General features: G+C 40.6%; 1 protein-coding gene across 3 annotated transcripts in view; it reads right to left on the reverse strand.

Moving 5' to 3' along the window:
- Positions 1-18,959, reverse strand: part of cbl (Cbl proto-oncogene, E3 ubiquitin protein ligase) — a 231,069-nt gene that overhangs the window by 79,115 nt on the left and 132,995 nt on the right. For all 3 annotated transcript variants that reach the window (XM_048562034.2, XM_048562032.2, XM_048562035.2), the window contains one exon: positions 14,051-14,207. In XM_048562034.2, the coding sequence (XP_048417991.1) occupies positions 14,051-14,207 (157 nt within the window). The remainder of the gene's footprint in view (positions 1-14,050; positions 14,208-18,959) is intronic.

Here is an 18,959-nt window from a genome sequence, read left to right on the forward strand (position 1 = left end):
AATGAAGTCCTGAAGCTTACAGAGGGTCCCACAAACATCTCTCTGAAATGATCACATTTTCTGTTTGAGCAACATTGAGCGATAAATATTAGCCAATGCTCTGGGGAGAACACTGCAGCGCCTCTTAAATTGTGTCACAAGTTCTTAACATCCACCTGAGAGAGTTTTAGTTTAATATCTTGAGAGATGATTATAGGAGGCATCAATTCTATTTGAAGGTTTCATCGGATGCCTTGGCCAACGTTTTTCAGAGTGCAGCAGCGCAAGATTGCATGCCACTAGTCCCATTTAAAACTGCACACTTAGCTTTTCACGCAGGAACCTTTTGGTTCCAGCTCAGCTTTGGATCCAATGACAAGGCAACACTGGCAAAGCACTACAATGACATCATAACCCCTTTTGCTTTATAAACCGAAGACAATTCCCTTGAAGTGTATCTTGGATTCAATGCAATCCAGTATTTCTAAATAAACCCATCCTTAGGTGTCCCCCTACTTTAATCCCACATCCCATCCCTGCTCACAGACTCCCCTCTGAAGGATACTCACTGCCCTGCCCACACGGCTCAGCAATGCTGGACTTCCCCACCACCTGCCACTAGCATCTGTCCAATTAAGGAGCCAGAGATTCTAAAGATAGTGGATAATGGGCCAAGGAGTGGGTAGTGAACACTGGTCCAGATATTCTGAGGATGGGAATCAGTCAGTCTGCCACTCCACTCCCACTTCCTTCCACCTTATATGGAGCTCTGCATCTCTGTCCAGAATTTTAAGCTCGGCTCCTTCAGACACTTTAACCTTTGAGATCTACAGTGAAAAGGCATGTATGTCAGTGGAGTGTGGAGTTAAGGTGATAAGTAATTAGGTAGGAATGTGGAGGTGAGGGAGTGGGGAGGGGGAGAGGGGGCGATTCCAGAGTGAGAGTGGAAGTATAGGAAGCAGGTTTTCAGGCCAGTATTGAGGGAGAATTGGAGATCTAGTTTTCCTGCATTACTGCCAAATAAACAGAAACAGATCCCTTTAAATCCTGTGCTTAAAATGGATTCTTTCAGAAGTAAATTGCCCACTTAAATCTTCAAATTTCCCATAAAGAGAATCTGCAGTGTCTGTGATTCTACAGGATCCCAATGTGCAACTCCAAGCTGCACTAATCCAATGACTAAAGGAGTATGGAGCCCATCATTTGGGCTGAGCCTGCATGGGGGAATAGCACAGTACTGGGGTGGAGAATGAGATATTAATTGTTCCGATTCAGGCCTTGACAATACAGTTTGCACAGTCAACCTAGGTTCTACACCTGTGGTGACACTGAGGGGCCCAGGCATGGCAATTTAGCCAACCTGAAATTTAAAAATCCCCAGTTAAATTCTCTCTTGTTAATAAAGGTCAATGCCCAGTACTTGTGAAGCACGAATGTCACTCGTTTGCTTAGCCCAAGCCTGAAGGCTATCCAGGTTTTACAACATACGGATACAAACTAATTGAATATCTCAAGAGTAGAAAATGGTGCTGAAAATGCAACCATCTGAAAGTCCGCCCATTTCTGACCTTAGGTTGGCAGCACTGTGTTTGACAGAACAGCTGAAAATAACTATATCTAAGATACTGCTCCAAGAGCTTCCTGCAATTATGTCAGTACTTAAGCACTCTGGGAAATGCACTGGCCAGGACTATGGTATCAAGTAAAGCTTCAAACAGCAAGTCTCACACGCTAATCTTTGATGGGAACATTTCTCCCTGGTAATTCAGACACCAAGAATCTAGAAGTTCAGATGCATTTTGCAACAAATTCAATTTGTATCCTCCTGATGTTTTAGACAAGACCAAAAGCAGTATTCAGGCTGTTCTGGGCCACGAGGTAAAGAGAGACTTTATGATATTAATATCTTCAGAAATCAACATGAAAACATATTGCTAATAAAGTGTGTTAGAATTTCAGCTATTTTGCTTTGCAAAATCACAGATACATTTTAAAGAATTCACAAAATCTTTAAGAGTGGATTCTCTAAACCGAAAACAATGAGTATTAAGCATTAAGGATGTAACGAAGCAACTTAGCAATATATCAACATTTGGACTGCACAGAAATATTTTTAGCCATGAACTTCCTCCTGCACTCGCACCAGGATTTTCACAAAGGTGTCTTGCAGCAAATGCACATAGAGCAGAAGAGATAAACGCAAAGTTTGAAGCCTTACATTTGGATACCCTCATAAAATATGCCCTTGTGGAAGTCACTGGCTATGTTCTGTCAAATCCAATTAAACAAAAGTGCTGATCAATCCCAGACATTAATCACCTTGATCTTTTTGAACCTGTGTCCTGCAGAAACAAAGGCCAAACAACAACAAGTAGGCAGGATAACCTCTAACAGAATGCAACAAATGAAATCGTGAGGGTCAGGGATGAGTGTGATCAAAATCAAAAAGATCACATCTTTGTGACAACGAAATTTACATACTTTTCACATGCAGTGAAATACAAATAGGTCTAGGCAACTTCAAATGGGTGGATTATAACACTTTTTCCCCAAATGAATGTGAGCATTGCTTACTAGGCCAACATTTATTGCTGATCCCTAATTGCCTGGAGATGGTGGTTGTGGTGAAAATCCTTTCCAACTGCTGCAGTCCTTGGGGTATATAACTTGAAGTGGATAGAACCATTAGTTTCCCTTTGCTTTCTATTATTGTCAAGACTGTGGATCAATGCATTTCTATCAAATAAACAGTGTGTCCACAGCACTTAAACATTTTACCTTTAAATGCAGTTAGCATGACAGGAAGTTCCAAGTACTAACACGAGAACATGACATATTTCCATCTTGCATTTGAATGATGATTAAAAGAATTGAAACTTAAATGTCCATAAGAAGGAATGCATGGTCTGTGTTTGACCCTTTCTATGTGCGCCATTGTTAAATGTAATCTATGTTATGATCTCAGCTGATGGCAACATTCGACAAGTCAGGTCCCAGAGTGAAACATGGTTTGACAGATTATGGGTTTTAATTTAAGCAGTTACATACAGTAGTTAGTCACTAAATGTGTTCACATGAGGCTGTCAATATGCTTCAATAAAAGGATACAAGTTTATTACACAAAAGAAAAATAAAACCAAACTAGATACGACAATTTAAAAAGGGCTTAAAATAAACAGCAAAGTTCCAATCTTTACCTCAGCAACATTTTGAAGATATTCAATTCAAATGAAATACCTCTCCTACCCTAACTTTAACTTTTACTGAACTGATTCTTTCCAGTTTTGATGGCCAAGAGACTTCTTTACTGTTCCGATGACCCAGATTCCTCCTCAGTTCTAATGGACTAAGCTTCTTTATCATTCCGACGCCAAGAAAACCTACACAAAAACTTTCATAGCTTAGAAATCTCGCAAACTAAGATGCCATAGCCTGGAGGTTTTCACATCTTCTGCTAGGATGAAACCCAATTCTGAACTCAAAACTACGTTACTTTTGACAATTTTCTGTCCCCCTGTACCACCAGCTTACGAATGCTCATACTTACAAATGCGATCCCACACAGGTGTGCATTAATATTCCTTTACTCATGACCAGCAATTTTATATTATCAATAACTTTTCACTTTCCCATCTGGAGTTTAACTTTTTTTTAAAAGCCATGGCTACAGTTTTTTTCTACCAATAGTGTGTGTGTTAAACCATTTGTCTTTTTCTCTCTTAATTATAATTGAAAGTGTGAATATTTGGGGTTTTGGAAGGATATGGTTTAAGTTTCCCAGCAGTAGTTTGGAAATCCTCTTTTCATTGCTTGTTAAAATTAAGTGTGTTACAATAGCATTATCTTTCTGTTACTGACAAAACTTGGTGTGAATTGTTTCTGTCGGGAGTAGCAGTCTGTCAGGCAAACTGATCACTCTGGTGGTCTTGTTGAGACTTCATACATTAATACTTGGGTTGTGGAATAGTGGGGTATGATCATCAGTGCACTCTACCCAATTAACTCAAGACATCAGCAAAAGAAACACCAACAGTGGGGGAGTTTTTATATCTAACTTCTCAACTGTGTCCATGAGAAACCTCCAGGCTATGACCTAACAGAGTTTTATTTACCATACAGCTCAGTTTAGATGGTCAAAGATATTTGTGTTTCAAAGGTAGATGCTGAAATCACTTTATATGCCCAAGATTTTACTTCACTTGTAATATAAACCTGTTAGTTTCCATACACACACTAATAACACCCCCAGCTCTACCTTACCATTAGACAAAAGCACAGGTTGCTGGAAAAGCTCAGCAGGTCTGGCAGCATCTGTCAGGTCAAGCCAAAACATTAACAGATTTCTGTCCACATGTGCTGCCATACCTGCTTTTTCAGCAAGTTCCATTTTTGTTCCTGATTTACAGCATCTGCAATTCTTTCAGTTTTCATCTACTTTACCATTACCTCTCTCAAGCCATCTATCGCCTCCACTAGTTTTAAGTCCACCATTCTACAGGCAAAAATATTCACCATTTTAATATCAGGAAGATTAATGCCATTGTCTTTGAATTCCTGACAAAGTCTGTTCTCTCCTCACAGATTTCATTCTTTCCCAAGGTTAAACCAGACTGTGCCTACTTCAAGAGGAACTACCACCTAATGCATCTCATCAGTAAGACTGCATACTTCCACTTCTGCAGCATTGCCCATCTCCACTACAGCTTCAGCTATCACAATTAAATTGAAACAAACAGATTTGAAGGCCTATATAGCTAATTTCTCTCGTGTCACCCTAAAGAGATCGAGTCTGTCAACGTGAATGTGAAACATAACTTCATTGCTTCTAGTGGAAAGGATGAAAACCTTGGCAATCACTATTTATTTACTTTCCACAACCATATTCTGTAGAATTCATTCGTTCATTCCTAACTATCTGCTCAGTTACATTGAACCATATTTTTTCAGGTGCCTAAAAGTTCCTCACTAAAGGTTGGGAAAGATAATGAGAGATGGCAAGGCATGAAAACAAAAGGAGGCAGGGGTGGGAATAACAGAACAAGGGGAGAAGGAAATGACAAAAGACCATAACTACAACAGTCCATACTGAAAATGAGGCAAAAGGAATTAATTATGCAGGAGTCGAGGTCTCGGATTGGAAGAAGTGATAAAAAAATCAGTTATAACTCAATTTATTAAGTACATAATTAACTGTCAAAATTAGTCTGGGATCACCTATTTCAAAACGGCAGATTTCTTCTCAATTTGGGTTATACTTTGATTCGGATATATTCAAAAATGTGAATCTGACTGTGATAAAGGTGACATGTAGAAGTGGCTGCTGTGTTTGGTGGCTAATTTGTAGTTCCTAGTAGTTCTTCAAATAGAGATAACTAATCCAAAGAGCTTCACAAATCCCACATGAATTTGAATGAAGATTAGGAGAGCTATCAGTGCTTTAATTATCAGATTAATTCTGCCCACAAGTTCATTTCAGTATTAGACTTGATTAATTCTAATTGTTAGTTTGAAAATGAAAAATGTGCAGGCTTACAAAAATAAAGACACTAGGTATACTGCTGATTTGAAAATCTTACATAGACGATGGGCTAAATGGCCTCTTTCTATGCCATAAAAATCATTCAGTGACAAAGTAAAAATGGGTCACAAGATAGAAACTTGGTTACTGAAGATTGTAATCACATGGTCTGCCTGAAAGTGCTTTTCAGGATAAACCCACCAACCAAATAAAACATTATAGGGAAAGCAGAGTTTCTTAATGTTTTTGTAGTTCAGAATCAGAATAATAATTTTGTTTTATAAAACGTTGGGAACAATTTTTGTATAAAGTAACATAATCCTCTAATGAGTAACATTTTGCTGATGTTTGATTATTGTACATTAATTACTCTTAAATTTACCCTGTTGGAGTTATTTAATCAATGTGCATCTGGTCATGTTTGATATTTTAAAGCATACGTGAAGGTCATGAGACAATTTATTGCATTGGAGGATTTACTAGATGCTGGTTACTTAATGTTCTATAAAGAGCGAATCTCTTATGTTGTACACTTCCTGATTGGGAAACATTGCATGACCGTGTAACAAGAGAAGACATTTAAAAGCCCAAGCCACACAAAGACATTTCATATATTGGAATTTGTGTACCCTCAAAGAGAATTGAGAGATGATACTATGGCTTTAAATGGTGCATTTTGTCCTGGTTTTATTTGGAGATTGATTTTGAACCATAGGCGTCGAGTTGTTTCATCTAAGCCAATAAAGTAAACAGCTTGTGGGGCCTGGGTTTTCTTTTAAAAAGGTTAGAACAACAGAAACAGCATAATGGGTAGAGTCAGGTTCCCCACAGAGCCAGCATTTTAGTTTAGCTTTAGTTGTTGGAGTTTTGAAGTTGGCCGTGCAAGTTGTTTCATCTCTTAGCCGAAGCAAAAACCTGGAGCACTGTCTCACTGCCAGATTTTTCTCTAGGTGCTCCTTTCACTTGGACCAGAGAAACATTGCATCCAAGACAGTCCATTTTACTGAATTTGCCTTTGCCAATGGTGTTCATGGGATGTTACTACATAGGAACAATTGCTGTTTAGGAATTAAATAATCTATTATTCTGTTAATTATTCCAATAGAGTTAAAGTTGTACCAATTATTCTTTCTTTCAAATATATTTTAGCTAGGTATAGGAATCAAATGTGTTTTGCTTAAAGCCAACAGTCGAATTACATCAGAAATACTGCACCTTACACTTGCCTTTAAACAAGATAGAAGTTAGGGTCTAGGTTATCGCCTAAATTTTTTGAAGGGGGTTTGATCTGGTCCAATTGGGAAAAGAGTGAAGTAGAAAATTTGTTTGAAAATGTAACAGTTTTAAGCCATTCGTGGAGGCCAGGGTATTAATAAGTCCAAAAGGAAATGTCTATGATAGGGTGGAAGACATGAGCAATTAAATGATGAAAGGTGATGCATGGCCAAGATAATGTTAATTTAATAAATAAAGAATCAAACGATGCATCTCGTTGATACACGAATGGCAGAATCATGAACTGCTGTATCAAAGCAGGAGATTGAAATGAAACCTGCAACAAAACGGCAATTAGAACGAGGACTGCAAAGTGAAAGAGAGGCGAAGGAGTTTAATGGAGGAAATAAGGCAACCAAAGATTTTGTCATTAATGGCAGGCCAAAATGAGAGGTGGGAGAATGCATAGGATCACAAAGTTGGAACACCAAACAGCGCAGGTAAGGATGCAAAAATGCAGGTAGCTGTAGAGAATGAGCATTTAAACCTAAAGCAGGAGGGCCAAGGTACAGCAGTGGGAAGTTGGGCAAATGAAATCGGAAAGGCAAAGAGGAGAATGGCAAGGAGTATATAGGGAAAAATATAACATTTAATGGCAATAACAAACATCAAGGCTTCAGCAGTACAGGGACAAGATAATGGCAGGAGACAGGTATCTTCATACATGAATCATAAAAATTTAGCATCCCAGGAAAGAAATCCAAAGAATGAAAATAGAATGTCAGCCCGTATTGCAAGGAGATGGAGGATACAAGTAGTATTAAAACTGGGAGAGCAATGGTGAGAAGGCATCTAAAGTACTGTGTACAGTTTTTGGCCCATTGTAACTGGTTCTGATTTACAGCACCTGCAGTTCTTTTACTTTTTAATCTGTAAGTAGTGCAGCTCACATTGGAGAACAAATTTAAAAACACAGGAGGGAAGGCAGTGAGCTGCTGCAACCTTATGAAATGCATCAAAGAACAAAAACCTTCCAGTGTTGAAACAAAAAGATTTGAGAATGGCTCCTGGTTTGAGGGTGTACAACCAGTTTCAGGATTCAGGTAGTCCATTTGTGACTGAGATGAAGAAAAATTGCTTCACTCAACATGGCAGAGAACCTGAGGAATTCTCCACTGGAGGACTGAGGAGGTCAAGTCACAGAATACATTCAAGAACGATGCAGACACATTTTTAGGTTTTAAAGGCATCAAGGGGTATGGGGAGAAAGCAGGAATATGGCATTGAGATAGAGGATGAGTCACAGTTATACTGACTGGAGGAGCAAGCTCAAAAGGGCCAAGCGGCCTTCTACTGCTCCTAGCAGAAGTTTAGATGTTATTTTTTGCTTTTCATTACATAGACATGGTTTCTCATGGGTGAAACATTGGAACCAACTTAATGCATTTTTAATGATCTGTATTTACACAGATAAAATATATTATTCTATTGCAAACTACCTGAAAGAGAAAAATAATAATGGGCACAAAGAATAAATAAGACACTGCCAACCAGGTGGTCACAGTGGACAAAAGCACTGGCACAGACATGAGTGAAATGACCTGATTCTATTTTGCAATTTTCTATGATTCCGTAATTCTATTAAAGCATGCTTAAATTTCAAAGCCACAAAACTCTTTCAACCCATGGTGTCAACTCATAAGAGAATGTGAATACAGCTTTTACACATTGTATTGTTTCACTGAAATGTTGAGAGCGATGTTAGTAATAAATTTGTCTAAAAAAATTCAGTGAAGAAATTTTGTACAAATACACTAACTGTTACAATATTACATGTATGATTTCAAACGTTTTAAAACAAATACTGTTAACACCAGTATCCAAAGTGAGGTATGAAAACAGGATGTGTAATGCACCAACAAGAATAGACATGACAATGTGATTCAAAGGCATTAACACAACCCTTGCCACTCTGCTTCACTTCACCCAAAATTATACATGCATTAATTAAGGGCTTTTCATAGAATCCCTACAGTGTGGGAACAGATCCTTCGGCCCAACAAGTCCACACCAACAGCATCCCACCCATACCCAACCCCCTATAACCCACCCAAATACACATCCCTAGACACTATGAGCAATTTTAGCATGGCCAATCTACCTAATCTGTACATCTTTGGTCGGTAAGCAGAAACCTAAGCACTCAGAGGAAACCCAAGCAGACACGGGGAGAACATGCAAACTCCACACAGACAGTCACCCAAGGGTGGAATCGAACCCAGGCCCCTGGTGCTGTGAGGCAGCAGTACTAACCCAAGCCACTATGCCGCCCCCACTTTACGACATGGTTCTTGGAATATCAGATGATCTTTGTCTAAAACAATACGGCCTATTTGAAAAAAATTGAAATCCTTATTTTGCTTAGACAACTTCAACTGCAATCATAGAAAAACTCTTTCCTTTCACAACGCACATTCTAATCCTCAAGCTTTTATATTGTCTAGGATGTTAAAAGGTGGGGAAGGAATAGACGGCAGAGTTTTCACGTTCATGGTCAGAAGGTCAAATATTCCACCCATTCAGTGAAAAATTAAAAGCTGAGATGCAGAAGCAGACACTTGGCCAGAATTAAGCATTTCTAGAGAAGTCAATTCAAGACATTTGGATAAACCATTTTAAATATATATATACACATCCTGACAGGAGCGAAGCTGGTAAAATCTCAGTTCTGAAACAAGGTCACTGGACCCAAAACGTTGACTCTGCCTTTCTCTCTACACGTTACCAGATCTGCTGACTCTCTCCAGCAATTTATCTTTTTGTTTCAGTCTCCACACTGGCTGTGGTAGCTCATGTACATCTGCCTCCTGAGAGTAATACCCCTTCAGTCACAAAGGGTGTAAAAGCAAAATTCTACAGATGCTGGAATAAAAAAAACTGCATTAAAAACCCGAAAGAACAGCGGGTGCTGTAGATCAGGAACAAAAACAACGTTGCTGGAAAAGGTCAGCTGGTCTGGCAGCAATTGTGAGGCAACTATGAGGTCTGAGGAAGGGTCACCGGACCCGAAACGTTAACTCTGTCTTTTCCTTCTCAGGTGCTGCTAGACCTGCTGAGCTTTTCCAGCAACTTTGTTTTTGTTCCATTAAAAAAAACTGCTACACAAACTCAACAAATGCAGCAGCACTTGTGGTCAGAGAAAGAGTTAACATTTTGAATCCATTATGGCTTTTCTTCAGAACACGAGATAGACAGGGGTCTTGAACTCTTATTTGATCAATAAGAGATCTGTTTAGCTCCTTTCCATAGCCCTTATTTCAGAAATGAGGAGTGTAGGATCTATTTGATATTGTGTTTGAAGTTAACTGTGAAAGTCCACATTTGACGTCAATTCCATGTGTTACTTAAACAAACAAATTTCATTTCGACAAGCAAGGTTGCTCTTCAATATTTTTCAATGCTAAATTAACCTCCATTTCTTTTTCTTGGATAGTAGGAACTGCAAACGCTGGAGATTCAGAGATAACAAGGTTTAGAGTTGGATGAACACAGGAGGCCAAGCAGCATCAGAGGTGCAGGAAGGCTGACATTTCAGGCTTTCCTGCTCCTCTGATGCTGCTTGGCCTGCTGTGTTCATCCAGCTCTACACCTTATTATCTCAGATTTTTTTCTTGCTAGTTTTTCTTTCCAGCCATGTAAATAATAAAGCTTAGATTTTTTAATGCACTATAGGTACTACCAACATAAGCTGCATTTGATTCCTCACTTTCTAAATAAACATATCTACGTGGGTGGCTCTTTACAACACCCGGGCCAAAATATAAGTCTGGAAAAACACAAGTGGACTTGCAGCTATACTGCTGTGAATAATGAAAGTTTATTATTGGAATTGGAAAAGAGATAATGGATGCTGTAGTTGGAATAAGTCAGTTACATAACACAGAAAAATAAAGCTAGACCAATTTAGTTTGCAACTTTTACAACAACTGACACAGGTCATTATCGGAGAGACAAGCACGGCCAGTGTAGTCAAGGAACTGACAAGCGTTACCTCCCAAACAGAATTACATAGTTAGCCAATGCATAACCATTCACTCAAATGGGGATAAATTAAATAGTCCCTGCAATGTCAGACATCCCCAACAAAAGCAGCCAAGAAACAGCATCTAAATGCAATAAAAGGGTTTTATAATTTTTTAAAATTCTAATGGTGGAGGAGGGAGGAGCTCTAATAGAAGAGAAAGAGGCCTGTCATGAATTAGAAAAAATTGCTTCACTGCATGAAGATTTTTGCAATATCGCAAATGTCAGTTTGGACAGTGAAGATCTGCACATGAAAATAAACAAGAAAATATAATAATGGCTTACGACAATCAATCCCAAATATATTTTTCTGCTCATTTCTCTTTCTTTCACTTATCTATCTTTCCTTAGTCACCTCACCCACTCCTTGAAGTAGTGAGTTCTATATGCTTGCCATTCTCTGGGTGGAATAATTCTCCTGAACTTCCGTATTAGATCTCTTCGCTACAACCTTACAGTCATGGCATGTAGTTTTAGACTCTCGACAAATGTGAACATCTTTTCTACAGCTACACAATCACATGCATTGGGAATTTTAAAGATCTCCAGCAAGTCAGCCTTAGTCTTCTTTCTCAAGAAAAAAGTCTTCAGTTTGTTCAGTCTTCTCGATTGTCACACCTTTCAATTCAAAATGGCTCGTACTTTTCAACAACGTCACACAAAAAAAGCTGTGAATATTAGTGCATGCAAGATTATACTTCATGATTTTTATTTATTTTGACCTGACAGTCAGCATGAATAATTATCTAAATACCCACATATTGCTCATGAAATTAGACAGGTTACGAAGTAGCAATGCTCAAGCTCATTATAGAAAAGCAACTTATTATTAATTAGCAATAACCTCCAGGACCTGTACATGTACAAAACCTAGTCATGACTTGAAGCACAAAGTAGACATTGAGAGTCAGGACTTTCCAACTCTTCTGATGCTGCCTGACCTGCTATGTTCCTCCAGCTCCATGCTGGGTTCTCATAATTCTAAACTAGACTAGTCCCACCTGCCTGCTCCTGGCCCATATCCATCCAAACCTTTCCTGTTTATGTATCTATCCAAATGTCTTTTAAACATTGTAATTGTACCCGCATCCACCACTTACTTTGGCAGTTCATTCCATGTGCAAACCACCTTCCGTATATTAAAAAAAAATTATCCCCATGCCATTTTTAAAATCTCTCTCCTCTCACCTTAAAAATGTGCCCCCTAGTCTTCATACCCCCACTCTAAAGAAAAGACAACTACCATTAACCCTATCTGTACCTTTCATTATTTTATAAGCTTCTATCATGTCACCTCTCAACCTCCTATGCTCCAGTAGAAAAATGTCCCAGCCTATCTGGCTTTCCTTTATACTCAAACTTTTCATACCCAGCAACATCCTGGTAAATCTCTTCTGAACCCTCTCCAGCTTAATAATATCTTTCCTATAACTCCCCTTTCGATCTTGAATAAATCAGTAATCCATTAAATGAATCAAAACTAACTTAAGCTGTCAATCCTATGTTCTCCATTTCCCACTGTTACGGAGAGGAGTTCGAACCCCTCTGATAATTAAACTGAAATTCAAGCCCCAGTCTATTGTGGTGATTTTAGAGGTTGCCTTCTGATAATTAAACCCGAGACACCCAGAAGCTCACCTTGCCTTTATAAACTATTAAAAGAGTGGTTAAATGAAATAAAATCCCTGACATTCACTTTATAAGTAACAATTTATTTATTTAACCCTAACAGTGAACAAATTAACAGAATTAATAGCAAACCAAGCAATTCTCCCTTAATGGCTAAATATTCCCTAACTGAACTATATTCTATTGGTATGCTGTTCCAATAATAACAACAAGTTCCATTTATATAAACCCAAGTAATGAGAAGATAAATGAAAACTTAACCTCTCAAAGTCGACACGCCTTCCTTCTGCTATTCTCAACCCATAAACGTGTTTCTTCTGCTGATCAGACTGTCAAGGATGTTTTCACTGTGAAGTCTTCTGGGAGGACTCTTCGCTAGAAGTGCTGTGGTACTTTTTACGGATAGCAGCTGTTTTCTTAGAGACATTGGTGATTACTTATCAGAGCTAGGTGCTTATTTCTCAGATGGCTGTTCGCTCTCACCCAATTTTCAAAAACCCTCTGCTTATATATCTTGGATGACATCAATTTTCTTACAATAGCACTGGGGTTCAAGGTTGTCAAAAATCAGATTTCAATGGAGCAAAGGCCTTATGAAAAAAGGCTGAGGGACTTAGGTCTGTTCTCATTGGAGAGAAGGCAGCTAAGAGGGGGATTTAGTAGAGACATTCGAGATGATCAGGAGATTAGATAGGGTGGACAGCGAGAGTCTTTTTCCGAGGATGATGATGTCAGCTTGTACGAGGGGGCATAGCTACAAATTGAGGAGTGATAGATTTAAGACAGATGTCAGAGGCAGGTTCTTTACTCAGAGAGTGGTAAGGGTGTGGAATGTCCTGCCTGCCAATGTCATGAACTCAGCCACATCAGGGGCATTTAAACAGTCCTTGGATAAGCATATGGATGATGATGGGATAGTGTAGGGGGATGGGCTTAGATTGGTTCACAGGTCGGCACAACATCGAGGGCTGAAGGGCCTGTTCTGCGCTGTATTGTTCTATGTTCTATAATTCAATTGGCTTTCAATCGCTAAGTGCTTGACTTAAATTAATTGGTTGATTGCAGCAAGTTGCCAAAATGTCAAAACAAGCCTCAAGTTGTTTCCAATCACACAGCCAATTGATGCATGTTTCAATTTCAAAACTGGCTGTACATCTCCAGCTAAATAGACATTATTTTCTCTAAACTTAGAAAAGCGCTTTATCTCTTTAGGGAACCACTCACATTTTCAGAAAAAACAGATTCTAGTTTTCTGCCTTCCAATTCACGATTACCTCACATAACTTCATAACACCACACAGTTCCATAACCACCACACCCTCCACCTTATACAACTTGGCAAGTGGTGAGCACTAGCACAGTTCGCGTATGGCAGACAACTGTTCATGTCTGAACACAAAAAAGTAAATTTCAATAAGAAACACTAACACGAGCACATCGTAAATCAGATCCTAACCTTAAGTCATGCAAAAGTGTTTTCTATAAAGGTCACTGGATAACATTCAGGAGCAGAAACTCCCCGTTACTCACTCAAAAAAGGTGGGGCTAAATGCAGCTTTGCAACTAGACTTGAGAGAACATCAGTTTAATAGTCTTCTCATAGTTACGTTGACATACAGTACTTACCTGAAAAAGTCGAGTGAATATGTCAAATTCAAAGACAGAGATGAAATCATTACATGTTAGATCGATAGTAGATTTCAAGGCCATGGCCTCCAAGCCAGAAGTGATTGGGTGAACATCATGCAAGGCTTGTCGAAAAACCTTCCAGTGAACGATTGTCCTAACACAAGGAGGAGAGACAGATCAGTCAACATAAAAATAACAACGAAGCAGTTTGGAATGCTGCAGGCTTTACTTTAGCATAATGCCACTCTGATCAACCACAAGTATAATCTTAGAAGATACAGCAATGCTGGTAATTTTGATCGGCAATCTTCTAACACACCAGTCAGTCCATTTTACTGTTACTTAGGTAGTTATAAAATGGTATCGATAGTACTTTGTATAGAAAACAGCTGAATGTGATCACACAGTTCACATCCTGTGAAGTGCATTGTTATAAATGACTCCACCCTCAGTAGACCACAGACGCTGCTGACCCACATCACTTCCTTAGTGTTGACTGGCCACGAACAATTAAGCCAGAAAAAACTCTTTAAATTGAAAAGTGAGGAGGGAAAAAGGAACAAGTCCATGGGAAGTAAATGCTCTACCCACCAACTTTCTCCACAATGTTCCAACTACCATCAGTTGCTAAGTGGTTAAATAAATCAGATACCTGGGCATTTTACAGTTACTTTTTTTGGATTTTCTTTCTCTTCAAGGAATTATTTGACCCGCACACTGATTCTCTACATATGTATACCTGAAATGTACAACTTGTTGCGCAAGGAAGTTAAATGAACAAGTAACTGCATCTTAGATAATGGGAACTGCAGATGCTGGAGAATTCCAAGATAATAAAATGTGAGGCTGGATGAACACAGCAGGCCAATCAGCATCTCAGGAGCACAAAAGCTGACATTTCGGGCCTAGACCCTTCATCAGAGAGGGGGATGGGGAGAGGGAACTGGAATAAATAGGGAGAGAGGGGGAGGCGGACCGAAGATGGAGAGTAAAGAAGATAGGTGGACAGAGTGTAGGTGGGGAGGTAGGGAGGGAATAGGTCAGTCCAGGGAAGACGGACAGGTCAAGGAGGTGGGATGAGGTTAGTAGATAGCTGGGGGTGCGGCTTGGGGTGGGAGGAAGGGATGGGTGAGAGGAAGAACCGGTTAGGGAGGCAGAGACAGGTTGGACTGGTTTTGGGATGCAGTGGGTGGGGGGGGGAAGAGCTGGGCTGGTTGTGTGGTGCAGTGGGGGGAGGGGACGAACTGGGCTGGTTTAGGGATGCGGTGGGGGAAGGGGAGATTTTGAAACTGGTGAAGTCCACATTGATACCATATGGCTGCAGGGTTCCCAGGCGGAATATGAGTTGCTGTTCCTGCAACCTTCGGGTGGCATCATTGTGGCAGTGCAGGAGGCCCATGATGGACATGTCATCTAGAGAATGGGAGGGGGAGTGGAAATGGTTTGCGACTGGGAGGTGCAGTTGTTTGTTGCGAACTGAGCGGTGGTGTTCTGCAAAGCGGTCCCCAAGCCTCCGCTTGGTTTCCCCAATGTAGAGGAAGCCGCACCGGGTACAGTGGATGCAGTATACCACATTGGCAGATGTGCAGGTGAACCTCTGCTTAATGTGGAATGTCATCTTGGGGCCTGGGATGGGGGTGAGGGAGGAGGTGTGGGGACAAGTGTAGCATTTCCTGCGGTTGCAGGGGAAGGTGCCGGGTGTGGTGGGGTTGGAGGGCAGTGTGGAGCGAACAAGGGAGTCACGGAGAGAGTGGTCTCTCCGGAAAGCAGACAGGGGAGGGGATGGAAAAATGTCTTGGGTGGTGGGGTCGGATTGTAAATGGCGGAAGTGTCGGAGGATAACGCATTATCCTCCGACACTTCCGCCATTTACAATCCGACCCCACCACCCAAGACATTTTTCCATCCCCTCCCCTGTCTGCTTTCCGGAGAGACCACTCTCTCCGTGACTCCCTTGTTCGCTCCACACTGCCCTCCAACCCCACCACACCCGGCACCTTCCCCTGCAACCGCAGGAAATGCTACACTTGTCCCCACACCTCCTCCCTCACCCCCATCCCAGGCCCCAAGATGACATTCCACATTAAGCAGAGGTTCACCTGCACATCTGCCAATGTGGTATACTGCATCCACTGTACCCGGTGCGGCTTCCTCTACATTGGGGAAACCAAGCGGAGGCTTGGGGACCGCTTTGCAGAACACCACCGCTCAGTTCGCAACAAACAACTGCACCTCCCAGTCGCAAACCATTTCCACTCCCCCTCCCATTCTCTAGATGACATGTCCATCATGGGCCTCCTGCACTGCCACAATGATGCCACCCGAAGGTTGCAGGAACAGCAACTCATATTCCGCCTGGGAACCCTGCAGCCATATGGTATCAATGTGGACTTCACCAGTTTCAAAATCTCCCCTTCCCCCACCGCATCCCTAAACCAGCCCAATTCGTCCCCTCCCCCCACTGCACCACACAACCAGCCCATCTCTTCCCCCCCACCCACTGCATCCCAAAACCAGTCCAGCCTGTCTCTCCCTCCCTAACCGGTTCTTCCTCTCACCCATCCCTTCCTCCCACCCCAAGCCGCACCCCCAGCTACCTACTAACCTCATCCCACCTCCTTGACCTGTCCATCTTCCCTGGACTGACCTATCCCCTCCTTACCTCCCCACCTACACTCTCTCCACCTATCTTCTTTTCTCTCCATCTTCGGTCCGCCTCCCCCTCTCTCCCTATTTATTCCAGTTCCCTCTCCCCATCCCCCTCTCTGATGAAGGGTCTAGGCCCGAAACGTCAGCTTTTGTGCTCCTGAGATGCTGCTTGGCCTGCTGTGTTCATCCAGCCTCACATTTTATTATCAAGTAACTGCATCTTGCTAATTTGCAACAGAGTATACTGCAGCTCTAATACTTAAATTAAATACAGTTTAAGATCGTTCACACCAACCTTGGTGAATTATAAACACCAATACAGGAGCTCCACATTCAACTCTCACTTACTAATAACTTAAGTCATCTCTGATAGGAGCAACTGCAACATTCTAAACTGATGTAAGCATCCAAAGGAAGAGGTGATATTTAATTCCTGTTTTAAGTGGCATCCAATGATACTTGCTAAAACTACCTGGATCTCAGGTATCAGAATCTGGGCCAATCCTTGTGTTCTCTACAGTCAAAAACTCGGCTGCCATTCTGTGCAGTTAACACAAAAAGAGTCAAAGTACTATAAACAACCAAGTCAAGGAGCCAAAGCACTAGTAGTAGAAGAAAGGTGAGAGGGAAAAATCTAACTGATCTTGCCCTCAACAACCTATATCTCACAGATGCATCTATTCATTACAGTATTAGTTGGAGCGACCACTACACAGCCACAGGCTAAATCCCATCTTCTCATTAAGGGAACCTACCATCATGTTATGTGGCACTGGAGTACCACCACAGTAAATGGAACAGACTTTGAACACATTTCAAATTTAGTAACTCAAAACTGGACATTTATTAAGGTGCTGCTGATCATCAGCAGCAGAATGGAATTCAATCACAATCTTAAATCTTATAGCACATCTCCCATTCTACCCTTACTGCCAAGCCAAATCATCAACACTGATTCAATGAATACAACAGAAGTACATGCCAGAGATAGCAGATGTACATAAAAATGATGCACCCACTTGGTGGATAAACTTTACAGGACCATCTACATGCCAAACAGCTGGAGCAACATGCATCAGCCAGAGCTAAGTAATCCCACAACTTAAACTCTTCAGTCCCACCTCAGCAATGGACAACTAAAATAAAACCAGGAGCTGCAGGTTCCAAAAATATCCCCATATCAATAATGGGGGAGACCAGCTCATCAGTGCAAAAGACAAGTCTGAAGCAGTTGCAACCATCTCCACCCAAAAGTGCGAAGCATTTCAGCATTCTCCTCAGGTTCACAGCACCACAGATGTCAATTTTTAACACATTCTATTCACTCCACATGACATCAGCTCTGTAAAGCATTTGGATGGGGATGGATGTATCAGTAGCAATCTGTAGAAGAGAAAGTTTAGTAAAACGAGATTATCTTGAAATCAGCAGTTTGCGATAGTCCCTAACCAGAGGAATTGGGATAAAACCCTGAAGGCGTTATTTGAAGTGGAATATTTTTAAGCTCGAGGAAGAAGCTATCAGCATATCCTGTCTAGGAATTACCTTAAACTTAAATCAGGTGCTAGGCGAAGATTTTTCCCTCTGGTGCAAGCTTTGTACCAGAGGTGCTGCTGGGCACGATACAATGTGTTAAGACAAAGGGACAGCAAACTAAACTAAATCATCTTTGCTATCACTGGATTCGCAACAGTGAAATTTAAGTATTCACTACTCTGCCAAATTGTTCCTAACCAAGCTTTCAGACACTAAGGTTAAAATTTAAACAGAAATTAATTTATTATTTATACTGTAATTTTTGCAGAGCAAAATTAAACAAAGCAATACAATAACGTCTATTTCTTCTTTGATCATAACCCACCCCCCACTCACATAGACAGACACTTGCATATACAAACACACAGATAAAGAATAAATTAAAAAGAAAGTAAAACAGATGTAGGTGCCAGCTCAAAAACCATTTCAACAATGAGTATCAGGTCTCAAAAGAATTCTTAAATAATATGTTGTCTTACAGATATATGGAACTGTATCTTGCTTCAATTCTAAAATCATGTAAACAAAAACAGATTCCAGCAGGCTCTAAGATATAATCACATGTTTTTTGAAAAGCTGGAATTCTTTTCTCAGAACATACAATAATTCATTATCTGAACATAAAACGAGACACCAAGTAAAACTCAAACACGGCTTCCCAGTCCACAGCCTTCAGCCCAAATATCTAATCATGACTAAATCAATGGTTTGAGAGAGATAA

The sequence above is a fragment of the Stegostoma tigrinum genome, chromosome 32, assembly GCF_030684315.1.
Source record: "Stegostoma tigrinum isolate sSteTig4 chromosome 32, sSteTig4.hap1, whole genome shotgun sequence".
Taxonomy (NCBI): Eukaryota; Metazoa; Chordata; class Chondrichthyes; order Orectolobiformes; family Stegostomatidae; genus Stegostoma; species Stegostoma tigrinum.